The sequence below is a fragment of the Electrona antarctica genome, assembly GCF_951216825.1.
Source record: "Electrona antarctica genome assembly, contig: scaffold_941, whole genome shotgun sequence".
Taxonomy (NCBI): Eukaryota; Metazoa; Chordata; class Actinopteri; order Myctophiformes; family Myctophidae; genus Electrona; species Electrona antarctica.
Genome location: NW_027637024.1, coordinates 1 through 20,062, shown reverse-complemented (window position 1 = coordinate 20,062; position 20,062 = coordinate 1). Strand labels below are relative to the sequence as shown.

Sequence of the window (20,062 nt, the reverse complement as noted above, 5' to 3'; positions counted from 1 at the left end):
CAGTAAGGTGTGTGAGCAGCTGTCTGTGGGGTAACATGTCTATATATGGTGTTGTTTCAGACCCCCTACTACAGTAAGGTGTGTGAGCAGCTGTCTGTGGGGTAACATGTCTATATATGGTGTTGTTTCAGACCCCCTACTGCAGTAAGGTGTGTGAGCAGCTGTCTGTGGGGTAACATGTCTATATATGGTGTTGTTTCAGACCCCCTACTGCAGTAAGGTGTGTGAGCAGCTGTCTGTGGGGTAACATGTCTATATATGGTGTTGTTTCAGATCCCCTACTACAGTAAGGTGTGTGAGCAGCTGTCTGTGGGGTAACATGTCTATATATGGTGTTGTTTCAGACCCCCTACTGCAGTAAGGTGTGTGAGCAGCTGTCTGTGGGGTAACATGTCTATATATGGTGTTGTTTCAGATCCCCTACTGCAGTAAGGTGTGTGAGCAGCTGTCTGTGGGGTAACATGTCTATATATGGTGTTGTTCCAGATCCCCTACTACAGTAAGGTGTGTGAGCAGCTGTCCGCGGGTCAGAACTGCAGCGCTCTGGTTGGATACTCTGCCGTCTACAAGCTGTGCTTCGGCATGGCCTGTTTCTTCCTGCTCTTCTTCCTGCTGACGCTGGGCATTAAGAGCGGCCGCGGCTGCCGGGCCGCCGTACACAACGGGTACGTATCGTTAGCTCAGAGCCTCCGTACACAACGGGTACGTATCGTTAGCTCAGAGCCGCCGTACACAACGGGTACGAAACGTTAGCTCAGAGCCTCCGTACACAACGGGTACGTATCGTTAGCTCAGAGCCTCCGTAGACAACGGGTACGTATCGTTAGCTCAGAGCCTCCGTAGACAACGGGTACGTAACGTTAGCTCAGAGCCTCCGTAGACAACGGGTACGTAACGTTAGCTCAGAGCCTCCGTACACAACGGGTACGTATCGTTAGCTCAGAGCCGCCGTACACAACGGGTACGTATCGTTAGCTCAGAGCCTCCGTACACAACGGGTACGTATCGTTAGCTCAGAGCCTCCGTACACAACGGGTACGTATCGTTAGCTCAGAGCCTCCGTACACAACGGGTACGTATCGTTAGCTCAGAGCCTCCGTACACAACGGGTACGTGTCGTTAACTCAGAGCCTCCGTACACAACGGGTACGTATCGTTAACTCAGAGCCTCCGTACACAATGGGTACGTATCGTTAACTCAGAGCCTCCGTACACAACGGGTACGTATCGTTAGCTCAGAGCCTCCGTACACAACGGGTACGTATCGTTAGCTCAGAGCCGCCGTACACAACGGGTACGTATCGTTAACTCAGAGCCGCCGTACACAACGGGTACGTATCGTTAACTCAGAGCCGCCGTACACAACGGGTACGTATCGTTAGCTCAGAGCCTCCGTACACAACGGGTACGTATCGTTAACTCAGAGCCTCCGTACAAAACGGGTACGTAACAACGTTAGCTCAGAGCCTCCGTACACAACGGGTACGTAACAACGTTAACTCAGAGCCTCCGTACACAACGGGTACGTATCGTTAGCTTAGAGCCTCCGTAGACAACGGGTACGTAACGTTAGCTCAGAGCCTCCGTACACAACGGGTACGTATCGTTAGCTCAGAGCCGCCGTACACAACGGGTACGTATCGTTAGCTCAGAGCCTCCGTACACAACGGGTACGTATCGTTAGCTCAGAGCCTCCGTACACAACGGGTACGTATCGTTAGCTCAGAGCCTCCGTACACAACGGGTACGTATCGTTAGCTCAGAGCCTCCGTACACAACGGGTACGTAACGTTAGCTCAGAGCCTCCGTACACAACGGGTACGTATCGTTAGCTCAGAGCCTCCGTACACAACGGGTACGTATCGTTAGCTCAGAGCCTCCGTACACAACGGGTACGTGTCGTTAACTCAGAGCCTCCGTACACAACGGGTACGTATCGTTAACTCAGAGCCTCCGTACACAACGGGTACGTATCGTTAACTCAGAGCCGCCGTACACAACGGGTACGTATCGTTAGCTCAGAGCCTCCGTACACAACGGGTACGTATCGTTAACTCAGAGCCTCTGTACAAAACGGGTACGTAACAACGTTAGCTCAGAGCCTCCGTACACAACGGGTACGTAACAACGTTAACTCAGAGCCTCCGTACACAACGGGTACGTAACAACGTTAGCTCAGAGCCTCCGTACACAACGGGTACGTATCGTTAGCTTAGAGCCTCCGTAGACAACGGGTACGTAACGTTAGCTCAGAGCCTCCGTACACAACGGGTACGTATCGTTAGCTCAGAGCCGCCGTACACAACGGGTACGTATCGTTAGCTCAGAGCCTCCGTACACAACGGGTACGTATCGTTAGCTCAGAGCCTCCGTACACAACGGGTACGTGTCGTTAACTCAGAGCCTCCGTACACAACGGGTACGTATCGTTAACTCAGAGCCTCCGTACACAACGGGTACGTATCGTTAACTCAGAGCCTCCGTACACAACGGGTACGTATCGTTAACTCAGAGCCGCCGTACACAACGGGTACGTATCGTTAGCTCAGAGCCTCCGTACACAACGGGTACGTATCGTTAACTCAGAGCCTCCGTACAAAACGGGTACGTAACAACGTTAGCTCAGAGCCTCCGTACACAACGGGTACGTAACAACGTTAACTCAGAGCCTCCGTACACAACGGGTACGTAACAACGTTAGCTCAGAGCCTCCGTACACAACGGGTACGTATCGTTAGCTCAGAGCCTCCGTACACCATAGAGTATATAAAAGGATAGAGACTGAACTGGCGCGAAGCTCCGCCCCCCAGCTATTCATGTCAGTGGAAGTTGCTCAGTGGCGTTTTGAAGCACCCGGAAGACTGCCGGAAGTACCGTCTCAGAACGTCTACTACGCTACGAGCTTGTAGGTCTGCTATTTTTGAAAAATCGAAGAACGACATAGAAACATAGCTTTTTCAGAAAAATGTCAGGATGTAGAAGACATTTTTAGAATCTGATCTCAGGTCAAAATGGGTTAATTGAGTATTTAATTGGTTAGTTAATTGAGTATTTAAGTGGTTAGTTAATTGAGTATTTAAGTGGTTAGTTAATTGAGTATTTAAGTGGTTAGTTATTTCAGTATTGACCTCCCGTTGTCCTCCAGGTTCTGGCTGCTGAAGTTCATAGCTCTGGTGGCGTGCTGCGCTGGAGGATTCTTCCTGCCAAACCAGGAGACCTTTTTGGAAGGTAAGGAAACCAGGAGACCTTTTTGGAAGGTAAGGAAACCAGGAGACCTTTTTGGAAGGTAAGGAAACCAGGAGACCTTTTTGGAAGGTAAGGAAAACCAGGAGACGTTTTTGGAAGGTAAGGAAACCAGGAGACCTTTTTGGAAGGTAATGAAGGCTTCAGTGTTCCCACGCTCTGGAAGGTAATGAAGGCTTCAGGGTTCCCACGCTCTGGAAGGTAATGAAGGCTTCAGGGTTCCCACGCTCTGGAAGGTAATGAAGGCTTCAGGGTTCCCACGCTCTGGAAGGTAATGAAGGCTTCAGGGTTCCCACGCTCTGGAAGGTAATGAAGGCTTCAGAATATATATTCTTTCAGAGAGAACGTTTTTAACTCAAATCTATGCTTCTAAGGGGGGGGGGGGGGGGGGTCCCTGGCACTAAATATTTTGAGATGGGGGTCGGCGGCCAAATACAGATAATTCTAGGGGTCCTTGACATGAAAATGGTTGAGCACCACTGATATAGAAACATAGGGTTTTTCAGTAAACTGTCAGGATTTAGAAGACATTTGTAGAATCATCCTCAGGTCTAAATGGGTTAAAAAAACATTTTTGAGTCCTTGAAAAGGCCTGGCATTGATCAAGGGTGAAAAGGCCTGGCATTGATCAAGGGTGAAAAGGCCTGGCATTGATCAAGGGTGAAAAGGCCTGGCATTGATCAAGGGTGAAAAGGCCTGGCATTGATCAAGGGTGAAAAGGCCTGGCATTGATCAAGGGTGAAAAGGCCTGGCATTGATCAAGGGTGAAAAGGCCTGGCATTGATCAAGGGTGAAAAGGCTGGGCATTGATCAAGGGTGAAAGGGCCTGGCATTGATCAAGGGTGAAAAGGCCTGGCATTGATCAAGGGTGAAAAGGCCTGGCATTGATCAAGGGTGAAAAGGCCTGGCATTGATCAAGGGTGAAAAGGCCTTGCATTGATCAAGGGTGAAAAGGCTTGGCATTGATCAAGGGTGAAAAGGCCTGGCATTGATCAAGGGTGAAAAGGCCTGGCATTGATCATGGGTGAAAAGGCATGGCATTGATCAAGGGGGAAAGGCTCGATAGTGGTCTGGATAAGAACCCGGATCGATAAGCCTGATCAATAAGGTGATCGATTCGTTATCAATAAAACATGAACAAGCTCCATCCCTAACAACTTCTACTATACTACTACTAATGATGTGGTTCTGTCCTCCCTCCACAGTGTGGCGCTACGTGTACTAACCCTGTAGTTCTGTCCTCCCTCCACAGTGTGGCGCTACATGTACTAACCCTGTAGTTCTGTCCTCCCTCCACAGTGTGGTGCTATGTGTACTAACCCTGTAGTTCTGTCCTCCCTCCACAGTGTGGCGCTACGTGTACTAACCCTGTAGTTCTGTCCTCCCTCCACAGTGTGGCGCTACGTGTACTAACCCTGTAGTTCTGTCCTCCCTCCACAGTGTGGCGCTACGTGTACTAACCCTGTAGTTCTGTCCTCCCTCCACAGTGTGGCGCTACGTGTACTAACCCTGTAGTTCTGTCCTCCCTCCACAATGTGGCGCTACGTGTACTAACCCTGTAGTTCTGTCCTTCCTCCACAGTGTGGCGCTACGTGTACTAACCCTGTGGTTCTGTCCTCCCTCCACAGTGTGGCGCTACGTGTACTAACCCTGTAGTTCTGTCCTCCCTCCACAGTGTGGCGCTACGTGTACTAACCCTGTAGTTCTGTCCTCCCTCCACAGTGTGGCGCTACGTGTACTAACCCTGTAGTTCTGTCCTCCCTCCACAGTGTGGCGCTACGTGTACTAACCCTGTAGTTCTGTCCTCCCTCCACAGTGTGGCGCTACGTGTACTAACCCTGTAGTTCTGTCCTCCCTCCACAATGTGGCGCTACGTGTACTAACCTTGTAGTTCTGTCCTTCCTCCACAGTGTGGCGCTACGTGTACTAACCCTGTGGTTCTGTCCTCCCTCCACAGTGTGGCGCTACGTGTACTAACCCTGTAGTTCTGTCCTCCCTCCACAGTGTGGCGCTACGTGTACTAACCCTGTAGTTCTGTCCTCCCTCCACAGTGTGGCGCAAAATGGGGGGCGGCAGCCTCCACACTGCGCACCTCAGCACTGGCCCTGTCATACTCTGCAGCAGAATATTGTGCCCCTGTCTGGTCTAGGTCATCACACACACCAAGTGGACACCCAGCTCAACACCACCATGAGAACCATAACCGGCACTATTCGCTCCACACCACTCCCCTGGCTCCCAGTATTATCAAACATAGCACCCCCACATATCCGGCGAGCAGCAGTCTCTCAAAGGATGCTTCAAAAGATCAAAGACTCTCCCCACCTACCAATCCATGCAGACATATTCAACCCACTGCTCGACTCCCATACGACCAATTTGGAGGAACCTCCCATCAGCTGACTTCACCATCCAATCAGCTTGGAAAAGGGAATGGGAGTCCAATGAGGTCCCAAACAAACACCTGGGCTGCGTTCGAATTAATTCCCTATGCCCCATATAGTGCACTACTTTGGGGTTCCGCCATTTTGTTATAGTGTCCGAATATGTAGTGAGCATTTTTGCACCCTAATGTAGTGGACTGAAGTATCCCACAATGCACCGGGAATTGTAGGGACCATCCGATGGTCACTACAAAAACACAGCGAAGCAAATCTGCCCCATAATGCATTGCGCAAGCTCGCTCTTGAGCGCACATGCACGCGTTTGCGCGCACGTGCGCTGCTTCTGCATGCATGCGCTTATTGCGCTCCAACTCAGAAGAGGCAGAAGTTGAACCAGCGAAAGAAATCAACACAAATGTACTTTTTAAACTTTCGTTTCCCCTCTCTTTTCATTTGCAATAGTATTACTAATCTGATTCATTGTATCACCCAGGCCCAGCATGACGTTAGGAGAGGAATGAGTTGCTTGCTGTAGAAGGCCTTATATTTTAATAGTTTTTGGATTAAGGTTGGTGAGGTTGTAAAGCCTGGCATTGATCAAGGGTGAAAAGGCCTGGCATTGATCAAGGGTGAAAAGGCCTGGCATTGATCAAGGGTGAAAAGGCTTGGCATTGATCAAGGGTGAAAAGGCCTGGCATTGATCAAGGGTGAAAAGGCCTGGCATTGATCAAGGGTGAAAAGGCCTGGCATTGATCAAGGGTGAAAAGGCCTGGCATTGATCAAGGGTGAAAAGGCCTGGCATTGATCAAGGGTGAAAAGGCCTGGCATTGATCAAGGGTGAAAAGGCCTGGCATTGATCAAGGGTGAAAAGGCCTGGCATTGATCAAGGGTGAAAAGGCCTGGCATTGATCAAGGGTGAAAAGGCCTGGCATTGATCAAGGGTGAAAAGGCCTGGCATTGATCAAGGGTGAAAAGGCTTGGCATTGATCAAGGGTGAAAAGGCCTGGCATTGATCAAGGGTGAAAAGGCTGGGCATTGATCAAGGGTGAAAAGGCTGGGCATTGATCAAGGGTGAAAAGGCCTGGCATTGATCAAGGGTGAAAAGGCCTGGCATTGATCAAGGGTGAAAAGGCCTGGCATTGATCAAGGGTGAAAAGGCCTGGCATTGATCAAGGGGGAAAAGGCCTGGCATTGATCAAGGGTGAAAAGGCCTGGCATTGATCAAGGGTGAAAAGGCCTGGCATTGATCAAGGGTGAAAAGGCCTGGCATTGATCAAGGGTGAAAAGGCCTGGCATTGATCAAGGGGGAAAAGGCCTTGCATTGATCAAGGGTGAAAAGGCCTGGCATTGATCAAGGGTGAAAAGGCCTGGCATTGATCAAGGGTGAAAGGCCTGGCATTGATCAAGGGTGAAAAGGCTGGGCATTGATCAAGGGTGAAAAGGCCTGGCATTGATCAAGGGTGAAAAGGCCTTGCATTGATCAAGGGTGAAAAGGCCTGGCATTGATCAAGGGTGAAAAGGCCTGGCATTGATCAAGGGTGAAAAGGCCTTGCATTGATCAAGGGTGAAAAGGCCTTGCATTGATCAAGGGTGAAAAGGCCTTGCATTGATCAAGGGTGAAAAGGCTTGGCATTGATCAAGGGTGAAAAGGCCTTGCATTGATCAAGGGTGAAAAGGCCTTGCATTGATCAAGGGTGAAAAGGCCTTGCATTGATCAAGGGTGAAAAGGCTTGGCATTGATCATGGGTGAAAAGGCCTGGCATTGATCAAGGGTGAAAAGGCCTGGCATTGATCAAGGGTGAAAAGGCCTGGCATTGATCAAGGGTGAAAAGGCCTTGCATTGATCAAGGGTGAAAAGGCTTGGCATTGATCAAGGGTGAAAAGGCCTGGCATTGATCAAGGGTGAAAGGCCTGGCATTGATCAAGGGTGAAAAGGCCTGGCATTGATCAAGGGTGAAAAGGCTTGGCATTGATCAAGGGTGATAAGGCCTGGCATTGATCAAGGGTGAAAAGGCCTGGCATTGATCAAGGGTGAAAAGGCCTGGCATTGATCAAGGGTGAAAAGGCCTGGCATTGATCAAGGGTGAAAAGGCCTGGCATTGATCAAGGGTGAAAAGGCCTGGCATTGATCAAGGGTGAAAAGGCCTGGCATTGATCAAGGGTGAAAAGGCTGGGCATTGATCAAGGGTGAAAAGGCCTTGCATTGATCAAGGGTGAAAAGGCCTGGCATTGATCAAGGGTGAAAAGGCCTGGCATTGATCAAGGGTGAAAGGGCCTGGCATTGATCAAGGGTGAAAAGGCCTGGCATTGATCAAGGGTGAAAAGGCTTGGCATTGATCAAGGGTGAAAAGGCCTGGCATTGATCAAGGGTGAAAAGGCCTTGCATTGATCATGGGTGAAAAGGCTTGGCATTGATCAAGGGGGAAAGGCTCGATAGTGGTCTGGATAAGAACCCGGATCGATAAGCCTGATCAATAAGGTGATCGATTCGTTATCAATAAAACATGAACAAGCTCCATCCCTAACAACTTCTACTATACTACTACTAATGATGTGGTTCTGTCCTCCCTCCACAGTGTGGCGCTACGTGTACTAACCCTGTAGTTCTGTCCTCCCTCCACAGTGTGGCGCTACATGTACTAACCCTGTAGTTCTGTCCTCCCTCCACAGTGTGGTGCTATGTGTACTAACCCTGTAGTTCTGTCCTCCCTCCACAGTGTGGCGCTACGTGTACTAACCCTGTAGTTCTGTCCTCCCTCCACAGTGTGGCGCTACGTGTACTAACCCTGTAGTTCTGTCCTCCCTCCACAGTGTGGCGCTACGTGTACTAACCCTGTAGTTCTGTCCTCCCTCCACAGTGTGGCGCTACGTGTACTAACCCTGTAGTTCTGTCCTCCCTCCACAATGTGGCGCTACGTGTACTAACCCTGTAGTTCTGTCCTTCCTCCACAGTGTGGCGCTACGTGTACTAACCCTGTGGTTCTGTCCTCCCTCCACAGTGTGGCGCTACGTGTACTAACCCTGTAGTTCTGTCCTCCCTCCACAGTGTGGCGCTACGTGTACTAACCCTGTAGTTCTGTCCTCCCTCCACAGTGTGGCGCTACGTGTACTAACCCTGTAGTTCTGTCCTCCCTCCACAGTGTGGCGCTACGTGTACTAACCCTGTAGTTCTGTCCTCCCTCCACAGTGTGGCGCTACGTGTACTAACCCTGTAGTTCTGTCCTCCCTCCACAATGTGGCGCTACGTGTACTAACCTTGTAGTTCTGTCCTTCCTCCACAGTGTGGCGCTACGTGTACTAACCCTGTGGTTCTGTCCTCCCTCCACAGTGTGGCGCTACGTGTACTAACCCTGTAGTTCTGTCCTCCCTCCACAGTGTGGCGCTACGTGTACTAACCCTGTAGTTCTGTCCTCCCTCCACAGTGTGGCGCAAAATGGGGGGCGGCAGCCTCCACACTGCGCACCTCAGCACTGGCCCTGTCATACTCTGCAGCAGAATATTGTGCCCCTGTCTGGTCTAGGTCATCACACACACCAAGTGGACACCCAGCTCAACACCACCATGAGAACCATAACCGGCACTATTCGCTCCACACCACTCCCCTGGCTCCCAGTATTATCAAACATAGCACCCCCACATATCCGGCGAGCAGCAGTCTCTCAAAGGATGCTTCAAAAGGTCAAAGACTCTCCCCACCTACCAATCCATGCAGACATATTCAACCCACTGCTCGACTCCCATACGACCAATTTGGAGGAACCTCCCATCAGCTGACTTCACCATCCAATCAGCTTGGAAAAGGGAATGGGAGTCCAATGAGGTCCCAAACAAACACCTGGGCTGCGTTCGAATTAATTCCCTATGCCCCATATAGTGCACTACTTTGGGGTTCCGCCATTTTGTTATAGTGTCCGAATATGTAGTGAGCATTTTTGCACCCTAATGTAGTGGACTGAAGTATCCCACAATGCACCGGGAATTGTAGGGACCATCCGATGGTCACTACAAAAACACAGCGAAGCAAATCTGCCCCATAATGCATTGCGCAAGCTCGCTCTTGAGCGCACATGCACGCGTTTGCGCGCACGTGCGCTGCTTCTGCATGCATGCGCTTATTGCGCTCCAACTCAGAAGAGGCAGAAGTTGAACCAGCGAAAGAAATCAACACAAATGTACTTTTTAAACTTTCGTTTCCCCTCTCTTTTCATTTGCAATAGTATTACTAATCTGATTCATTGTATCACCCAGGCCCAGCATGACGTTAGGAGAGGAATGAGTTGCTTGCTGTAGAAGGCCTTATATTTTAATAGTTTTTGGATTAAGGTTGGTGAGGTTGTAAAGCCTGGCATTGATCAAGGGTGAAAAGGCCTGGCATTGATCAAGGGTGAAAAGGCCTGGCATTGATCAAGGGTGAAAAGGCCTGGCATTGATCAAGGGTGAAAAGGCCTGGCATTGATCAAGGGTGAAAAGGCCTGGCATTGATCAAGGGTGAAAAGGCCTGGCATTGATCAAGGGTGAAAAGGCCTGGCATTGATCAAGGGTGAAAAGGCCTGGCATTGATCAAGGGTGAAAAGGCCTGGCATTGATCAAGGGTGAAAAGGCCTGGCATTGATCAAGGGTGAAAAGGCCTGGCATTGATCAAGGGTGAAAAGGCCTGGCATTGATCAAGGGTGAAAAGGCTTGGCATTGATCAAGGGTGAAAAGGCCTGGCATTGATCAAGGGTGAAAAGGCTGGGCATTGATCAAGGGTGAAAAGGCTGGGCATTGATCAAGGGTGAAAAGGCCTGGCATTGATCAAGGGTGAAAAGGCCTGGCATTGATCAAGGGTGAAAAGGCCTGGCATTGATCAAGGGTGAAAAGGCCTGGCATTGATCAAGGGGGAAAAGGCCTGGCATTGATCAAGGGTGAAAAGGCCTGGCATTGATCAAGGGTGAAAAGGCCTGGCATTGATCAAGGGTGAAAAGGCCTGGCATTGATCAAGGGTGAAAAGGCCTGGCATTGATCAAGGGGGAAAAGGCCTTGCATTGATCAAGGGTGAAAAGGCCTGGCATTGATCAAGGGTGAAAAGGCCTGGCATTGATCAAGGGTGAAAGGCCTGGCATTGATCAAGGGTGAAAAGGCTGGGCATTGATCAAGGGTGAAAAGGCCTGGCATTGATCAAGGGTGAAAAGGCCTTGCATTGATCAAGGGTGAAAAGGCCTGGCATTGATCAAGGGTGAAAAGGCCTGGCATTGATCAAGGGTGAAAAGGCCTTGCATTGATCAAGGGTGAAAAGGCCTTGCATTGATCAAGGGTGAAAAGGCCTTGCATTGATCAAGGGTGAAAAGGCTTGGCATTGATCAAGGGTGAAAAGGCCTTGCATTGATCAAGGGTGAAAAGGCCTTGCATTGATCAAGGGTGAAAAGGCCTTGCATTGATCAAGGGTGAAAAGGCTTGGCATTGATCATGGGTGAAAAGGCCTGGCATTGATCAAGGGTGAAAAGGCCTGGCATTGATCAAGGGTGAAAAGGCCTGGCATTGATCAAGGGTGAAAAGGCCTTGCATTGATCAAGGGTGAAAAGGCTTGGCATTGATCAAGGGTGAAAAGGCCTGGCATTGATCAAGGGTGAAAGGCCTGGCATTGATCAAGGGTGAAAAGGCCTGGCATTGATCAAGGGTGAAAAGGCTTGGCATTGATCAAGGGTGATAAGGCCTGGCATTGATCAAGGGTGAAAAGGCCTGGCATTGATCAAGGGTGAAAAGGCCTGGCATTGATCAAGGGTGAAAAGGCCTGGCATTGATCAAGGGTGAAAAGGCCTGGCATTGATCAAGGGTGAAAAGGCCTGGCATTGATCAAGGGTGAAAAGGCCTGGCATTGATCAAGGGTGAAAAGGCTGGGCATTGATCAAGGGTGAAAAGGCCTTGCATTGATCAAGGGTGAAAAGGCCTGGCATTGATCAAGGGTGAAAAGGCCTGGCATTGATCAAGGGTGAAAGGGCCTGGCATTGATCAAGGGTGAAAAGGCCTGGCATTGATCAAGGGTGAAAAGGCTTGGCATTGATCAAGGGTGAAAAGGCCTGGCATTGATCAAGGGTGAAAAGGCCTTGCATTGATCATGGGTGAAAAGGCTTGGCATTGATCAAGGGGGAAAGGCTCGATAGTGGTCTGGATAAGAACCCGGATCGATAAGCCTGATCAATAAGGTGATCGATTCGTTATCAATAAAACATGAACAAGCTCCATCCCTAACAACTTCTACTATACTACTACTAATGATGTGGTTCTGTCCTCCCTCCACAGTGTGGCGCTACGTGTACTAACCCTGTAGTTCTGTCCTCCCTCCACAGTGTGGCGCTACATGTACTAACCCTGTAGTTCTGTCCTCCCTCCACAGTGTGGTGCTATGTGTACTAACCCTGTAGTTCTGTCCTCCCTCCACAGTGTGGCGCTACGTGTACTAACCCTGTAGTTCTGTCCTCCCTCCACAGTGTGGCGCTACGTGTACTAACCCTGTAGTTCTGTCCTCCCTCCACAGTGTGGCGCTACGTGTACTAACCCTGTAGTTCTGTCCTCCCTCCACAGTGTGGCGCTACGTGTACTAACCCTGTAGTTCTGTCCTCCCTCCACAATGTGGCGCTACGTGTACTAACCCTGTAGTTCTGTCCTTCCTCCACAGTGTGGCGCTACGTGTACTAACCCTGTGGTTCTGTCCTCCCTCCACAGTGTGGCGCTACGTGTACTAACCCTGTAGTTCTGTCCTCCCTCCACAGTGTGGCGCTACGTGTACTAACCCTGTAGTTCTGTCCTCCCTCCACAGTGTGGCGCTACGTGTACTAACCCTGTAGTTCTGTCCTCCCTCCACAGTGTGGCGCTACGTGTACTAACCCTGTAGTTCTGTCCTCCCTCCACAGTGTGGCGCTACGTGTACTAACCCTGTAGTTCTGTCCTCCCTCCACAATGTGGCGCTACGTGTACTAACCTTGTAGTTCTGTCCTTCCTCCACAGTGTGGCGCTACGTGTACTAACCCTGTGGTTCTGTCCTCCCTCCACAGTGTGGCGCTACGTGTACTAACCCTGTAGTTCTGTCCTCCCTCCACAGTGTGGCGCTACGTGTACTAACCCTGTAGTTCTGTCCTCCCTCCACAGTGTGGCGCAAAATGGGGGGCGGCAGCCTCCACACTGCGCACCTCAGCACTGGCCCTGTCATACTCTGCAGCAGAATATTGTGCCCCTGTCTGGTCTAGGTCATCACACACACCAAGTGGACACCCAGCTCAACACCACCATGAGAACCATAACCGGCACTATTCGCTCCACACCACTCCCCTGGCTCCCAGTATTATCAAACATAGCACCCCCACATATCCGGCGAGCAGCAGTCTCTCAAAGGATGCTTCAAAAGGTCAAAGACTCTCCCCACCTACCAATCCATGCAGACATATTCAACCCACTGCTCGACTCCCATACGACCAATTTGGAGGAACCTCCCATCAGCTGACTTCACCATCCAATCAGCTTGGAAAAGGGAATGGGAGTCCAATGAGGTCCCAAACAAACACCTGGGCTGCGTTCGAATTAATTCCCTATGCCCCATATAGTGCACTACTTTGGGGTTCCGCCATTTTGTTATAGTGTCCGAATATGTAGTGAGCATTTTTGCACCCTAATGTAGTGGACTGAAGTATCCCACAATGCACCGGGAATTGTAGGGACCATCCGATGGTCACTACAAAAACACAGCGAAGCAAATCTGCCCCATAATGCATTGCGCAAGCTCGCTCTTGAGCGCACATGCACGCGTTTGCGCGCACGTGCGCTGCTTCTGCATGCATGCGCTTATTGCGCTCCAACTCAGAAGAGGCAGAAGTTGAACCAGCGAAAGAAATCAACACAAATGTACTTTTTAAACTTTCGTTTCCCCTCTCTTTTCATTTGCAATAGTATTACTAATCTGATTCATTGTATCACCCAGGCCCAGCATGACGTTAGGAGAGGAATGAGTTGCTTGCTGTAGAAGGCCTTATATTTTAATAGTTTTTGGATTAAGGTTGGTGAGGTTGTAAAGCCTGGCATTGATCAAGGGTGAAAAGGCCTGGCATTGATCAAGGGTGAAAAGGCCTGGCATTGATCAAGGGTGAAAAGGCCTGGCATTGATCAAGGGTGAAAAGGCCTGGCATTGATCAAGGGTGAAAAGGCCTGGCATTGATCAAGGGTGAAAAGGCCTGGCATTGATCAAGGGTGAAAAGGCCTGGCATTGATCAAGGGTGAAAAGGCCTGGCATTGATCAAGGGTGAAAAGGCCTGGCATTGATCAAGGGTGCAAAGGCCTGGCATTGATCAAGGGTGAAAAGGCTTGGCATTGATCAAGGGTGAAAAGGCCTGGCATTGATCAAGGGTGAAAAGGCCTGGCATTGATCAAGGGTGAAAAGGCCTGGCATTGATCAAGGGTGAAAAGGCCTGGCATTGATCAAGGGTGAAAAGGCTTGGCATTGATCAAGGGTGAAAAGGCCTGGCATTGATCAAGGGTGAAAAGGCCTGGCATTGATCAAGGGTGAAAAGGCCTGGCATTGATCAAGGGTGAAAAGGCTTGGCATTGATCAAGGGTGAAAGGGCCTGGCATTGATCAAGGGTGAAAAGGCCTGGCATTGATCAAGGGTGAAAAGGCCTGGCATTGTCAAGGGTGAAAAGGCCTGGCATTGATCAAGGGTGAAAAGGCCTGGCATTGATCAAGGGTGAAAAGGCCTGGCATTGATCAAGGGTGAAAGGCCTGGCATTGATCAAGGGTGAAAAGGCCTGGCATTGATCAAGGGTGAAAAGGCTTGGCATTGATCAAGGGTGAAAAGGCCTGGCATTGATCAAGGGTGAAAAGGCCTGGCATTGATCAAGGGTGAAAAGGCCTGGCATTGATCAAGGGTGAAAAGGCCTGGCATTGATCAAGGGTGAAAAGGCCTGGCATTGATCAAGGGTGAAAAGGCCTGGCATTGATCAAGGGTGAAAAGGCCTGGCATTGATCAAGGGTGAAAAGGCCTGGCATTGATCAAGGGTGAAAAGGCTGGGCATTGATCAAGGGTGAAAGGGCCTGGCATTGATCAAGGGTGAAAAGGCTTGGCATTGATCAAGGGTGAAAAGGCCTTGCATTGATCAAGGGTGAAAAGGCCTGGCATTGATCAAGGGTGAAAAGGCTTGGCATTGATCAAGGGTGAAAAGGCCTTGCATTGATCAAGGGTGAAAAGGCCTTGCATTTATCAAGGGTGAAAAGGCTTGGCATTGATCAAGGGTGAAAAGGCCTGGCATTGATCATGGGTGAAAAGGCTTGGCATTGATCAAGGGGGAAAGGCTCGATAGTGGTCTGGATAAGAACCCGGATCGATAAGCCTGATCAATAAGGTGATCGATTCGTTATCAATAAAACATGAACAAGCTCCATCCCTAACAACTTCTACTATACTACTACTAATGATGTGGTTCTGTCCTCCCTCCACAGTGTGGCGCTACGTGTACTAACCCTGTAGTTCTGTCCTCCCTCCACAGTGTGGCGCTACATGTACTAACCCTGTAGTTCTGTCCTCCCTCCACAGTGTGGTGCTATGTGTACTAACCCTGTAGTTCTGTCCTCCCTCCACAGTGTGGCGCTACGTGTACTAACCCTGTAGTTCTGTCCTCCCTCCACAGTGTGGCGCTACGTGTACTAACCCTGTAGTTCTGTCCTCCCTCCACAGTGTGGCGCTACGTGTACTAACCCTGTAGTTCTGTCCTCCCTCCACAGTGTGGCGCTACGTGTACTAACCCTGTAGTTCTGTCCTCCCTCCACAATGTGGCGCTACGTGTACTAACCCTGTAGTTCTGTCCTTCCTCCACAGTGTGGCGCTACGTGTACTAACCCTGTGGTTCTGTCCTCCCTCCACAGTGTGGCGCTACGTGTACTAACCCTGTAGTTCTGTCCTCCCTCCACAGTGTGGCGCTACGTGTACTAACCCTGTAGTTCTGTCCTCCCTCCACAGTGTGGCGCTACGTGTACTAACCCTGTAGTTCTGTCCTCCCTCCACAGTGTGGCGCTACGTGTACTAACCCTGTAGTTCTGTCCTCCCTCCACAGTGTGGCGCTACGTGTACTAACCCTGTAGTTCTGTCCTCCCTCCACAATGTGGCGCTACGTGTACTAACCTTGTAGTTCTGTCCTTCCTCCACAGTGTGGCGCTACGTGTACTAACCCTGTGGTTCTGTCCTCCCTCCACAGTGTGGCGCTACGTGTACTAACCCTGTAGTTCTGTCCTCCCTCCACAGTGTGGCGCTACGTGTACTAACCCTGTAGTTCTGTCCTCCCTCCACAGTGTGGCGCAAAATGGGGGGCGGCAGCCTCCACACTGCGCACCTCAGCACTGGCCCTGTCATACTCTGCAGCAGAATATTGTGCCCCTGTCTGGTCTAGGTCATCACACACACCAAGTGGACACCCAGCTCAACACCACCATGAGAACCATAACCGGCACTATTCGCTCCACACCACTCCCCTGGCTCCCAGTATTATCAAACATAGCACCCCCACATATCCGGCGAGCAGCAGTCTCTCAAAGGATGCTTCAAAAGGTCAAAGACTCTCCCCACCTACCAATCCATGCAGACATATTCAACCCACTGCTCGACTCCCATACGACCAATTTGGAGGAACCTCCCATCAGCTGACTTCACCATCCAATCAGCTTGGAAAAGGGAATGGGAGTCCAATGAGGTCCCAAACAAACACCTGGGCTGCGTTCGAATTAATTCCCTATGCCCCATATAGTGCACTACTTTGGGGTTCCGCCATTTTGTTATAGTGTCCGAATATGTAGTGAGCATTTTTGCACCCTAATGTAGTGGACTGAAGTATCCCACAATGCACCGGGAATTGTAGGGACCATCCGATGGTCACTACAAAAACACAGCGAAGCAAATCTGCCCCATAATGCATTGCGCAAGCTCGCTCTTGAGCGCACATGCACGCGTTTGCGCGCACGTGCGCTGCTTCTGCATGCATGCGCTTATTGCGCTCCAACTCAGAAGAGGCAGAAGTTGAACCAGCGAAAGAAATCAACACAAATGTACTTTTTAAACTTTCGTTTCCCCTCTCTTTTCATTTGCAATAGTATTACTAATCTGATTCATTGTATCACCCAGGCCCAGCATGACGTTAGGAGAGGAATGAGTTGCTTGCTGTAGAAGGCCTTATATTTTAATAGTTTTTGGATTAAGGTTGGTGAGGTTGTAAAGCCTGGCATTGATCAAGGGTGAAAAGGCCTGGCATTGATCAAGGGTGAAAAGGCCTGGCATTGATCAAGGGTGAAAAGGCTTGGCATTGATCAAGGGTGAAAAGGCCTGGCATTGATCAAGGGTGAAAAGGCCTGGCATTGATCAAGGGTGAAAAGGCCTGGCATTGATCAAGGGTGAAAAGGCCTGGCATTGATCAAGGGTGAAAAGGCCTGGCATTGATCAAGGGTGAAAAGGCCTGGCATTGATCAAGGGTGAAAAGGCCTGGCATTGATCAAGGGTGAAAAGGCCTGGCATTGATCAAGGGTGAAAAGGCCTGGCATTGATCAAGGGTGAAAAGGCCTGGCATTGATCAAGGGTGAAAAGGCCTGGCATTGATCAAGGGTGGAAAGGCCTGGCATTGATCAAGGGTGAAAAGGCCTGGCATTGATCAAGGGTGAAAAGGCCTGGCATTGATCAAGGGTGAAAAGGCCTGGCATTGATCAAGGGTGAAAAGGCCTGGCATTGATCAAGGGTGAAAAGGCCTGGCATTGATCAAGGGTGAAAAGGCCTGGCATTGATCAAGGGTGAAAAGGCCTGGCATTGATCAAGGGTGAAAAGGCTGGGCATTGATCAAGGGTGAAAAGGCCTGGCATTGATCAAGGGTGAAAAGGCTTGGCATTGATCAAGGGTGAAAAGGCCTTGCATTGATCAAGGGTGAAAAGGCCTTGCATTGATCAAGGGTGAAAAGGCTTGGCATTGATCAAGGGTGAAAAGGCCTGGCATTGATCAAGGGTGAAAAGGCCTGGCATTGATCATGGGTGAAAAGGCTTGGCATTGATCAAGGGGGAAAGGCTCGATAGTGGTCTGGATAAGAACCCGGATCGATAAGCCTGATCAATAAGGTGATCGATTCGTTATCAATAAAACATGAACAAGCTCCATCCCTAACAACTTCTACTATACTACTACTAATGATGTGGTTCTGTCCTCCCTCCACAGTGTGGCGCTTTCACCCTTGATCAATGCCAGGCCTTTTCACCCTTGATCAATGCCAGGCCTTTTCACCCTTGATCAATGCCAGGCCTTTTCACCCTTGATCAATGCCAGGCTTTACAACCTCACCAACCTTAATCCAAAAACTATTAAAATATAAGGCCTTCTACAGCAAGCAACTCATTCCTCTCCTAACGTCATGCTGGGCCTGGGTGATACAATGAATCAGATTAGTAATACTATTGCAAATGAAAAGAGAGGGGAAACGAAAGTTTAAAAAGTACATTTGTGTTGATTTCTTTCGCTGGTTCAACTTCTGCCTCTTCTGAGTTGGAGCGCAATAAGCGCATGCATGCAGAAGCAGCGCACGTGCGCGCAAACGCGTGCATGTGCGCTCAAGAGCGAGCTTGCGCAATGCATTATGGGGCAGATTTGCTTCGCTGTGTTTTTGTAGTGACCATCGGATGGTCCCTACAATTCCCGGTGCATTGTGGGATACTTCAGTCCACTACATTAGGGTGCAAAAATGCTCACTACATATTCGGACACTATAACAAAATGGCGGAACCCCAAAGTAGTGCACTATATGGGGCATAGGGAATTAATTCGAACGCAGCCCAGGTGTTTGTTTGGGACCTCATTGGACTCCCATTCCCTTTTCCAAGCTGATTGGATGGTGAAGTCAGCTAGTCATGCTAGTTCTGTCCTCCCTCCACAGTGTGGCGCTACGTGTACTAACCCTGTAGTTCTGTCCTCCCTCCACAGTGTGGCGCTACGTGTACTAACCCTGTAGTTCTGTCCTCCCTCCACAGTGTGGCGCTACGTGTACTAACCCTGTAGTTCTGTCCTCCCTCCACAGTGTGGCGCTACGTGTACTAACCCTGTAGTTCTGTCCTCCCTCCACAATGTGGCGCTACGTGTACTAACCTTGTAGTTCTGTCCTTCCTCCACAGTGTGGCGCTACGTGTACTAACCCTGTGGTTCTGTCCTCCCTCCACAGTGTGGCGCTACGTGTACTAACCCTGTAGTTCTGTCCTCCCTCCACAGTGTGGCGCTACGTGTACTAACCCTGTAGTTCTGTCCTCCCTCCACAGTGTGGCGCAAAATGGGGGGCGGCAGCCTCCACACTGCGCACCTCAGCACTGGCCCTGTCATACTCTGCAGCAGAATATTGTGCCCCTGTCTGGTCTAGGTCATCACACACACCAAGTGGACACCCAGCTCAACACCACCATGAGAACCATAACCGGCACTATTCGCTCCACACCACTCCCCTGGCTCCCAGTATTATCAAACATAGCACCCCCACATATCCGGCGAGCAGCAGTCTCTCAAAGGATGCTTCAAAAGGTCAAAGACTCTCCCCACCTACCAATCCATGCAGACATATTCAACCCACTGCTCGACTCCCATACGACCAATTTGGAGGAACCTCCCATCAGCTGACTTCACCATCCAATCAGCTTGGAAAAGGGAATGGGAGTCCAATGAGGTCCCAAACAAACACCTGGTGTCAGACCCCAACCAACAGGTCCCTGGCACCACCCTCCCAAGGAGACAGTGGTCTACGCTCAATAGATTCAGGACTGGACATGGCCCCTGCTTGGCCAGCCTTCACAAGTGGGGAAGTAGCCCAAGCCCACTGTGTGCGTGTGGTGAGGAGCAAACCATGGAGCACATCATAGAAGTTTGTCCTCTCCAAAGACTGGAAGGAGGATTAATCACCCTCCATACAGCAGACCAGGAGGCAACCGCTTGGCTAAAGGACTTTGCATTCGCTAAATAAAATAGTGTGGCGCTACGTGTACTAACCCTGTAGTTCTGTCCTCCCTCCACAGTGTGGCGCTACATGGGAGCCGTGGGTGCGTCCATCTTCCTGCTCATCCAGCTCCTGTTGCTGGTGGAGTTCGCTCATCGATGGAACACTAACTGGTGTGTGTGTGTGTGTGTGTGTGTGTGTGTGTGTGTGTGTGTGTGTGTGTGTGTGTGTGTGTGTGTGTGTGTGTGTGTGTGTGTGTGTGTGTGTGTGTGTGTGTGTGTGTGTGTGTGTGTGTGTGTGTGTGTGTGTGTGTGTGTGTGTGTGTTTTGCCACTATTTGGCCGAATAGTTTCAGTGGTCTAATATTCAGTGCATCCTGTAAAACAGTGGTTCCCAAAGTGGGGTCCGGGGACCCCCAGGGACCCCCAGGGGACCCCCAGGGGGTCCCCATTTAAATGATAGTTTGGGACCAAATGGA

At 50.2% G+C, this 20,062-nt stretch overlaps 1 protein-coding gene across 1 annotated transcript; it reads left to right on the top strand.

Moving 5' to 3' along the window:
- Positions 1–486: 486 nt before the first annotated feature.
- On the top strand, positions 487–19,758 carry LOC306919503 (serine incorporator 5-like; the record flags this gene model as incomplete). Its single annotated transcript, XM_079532263.1, has 3 exons — positions 487–665; positions 3,146–3,228; positions 19,665–19,758. Coding segments are annotated over 3 exons (356 nt in total), but the record flags the coding sequence as incomplete, so codon positions are not given.
- Between the last annotated feature and the right edge of the window lie 304 nt (positions 19,759–20,062).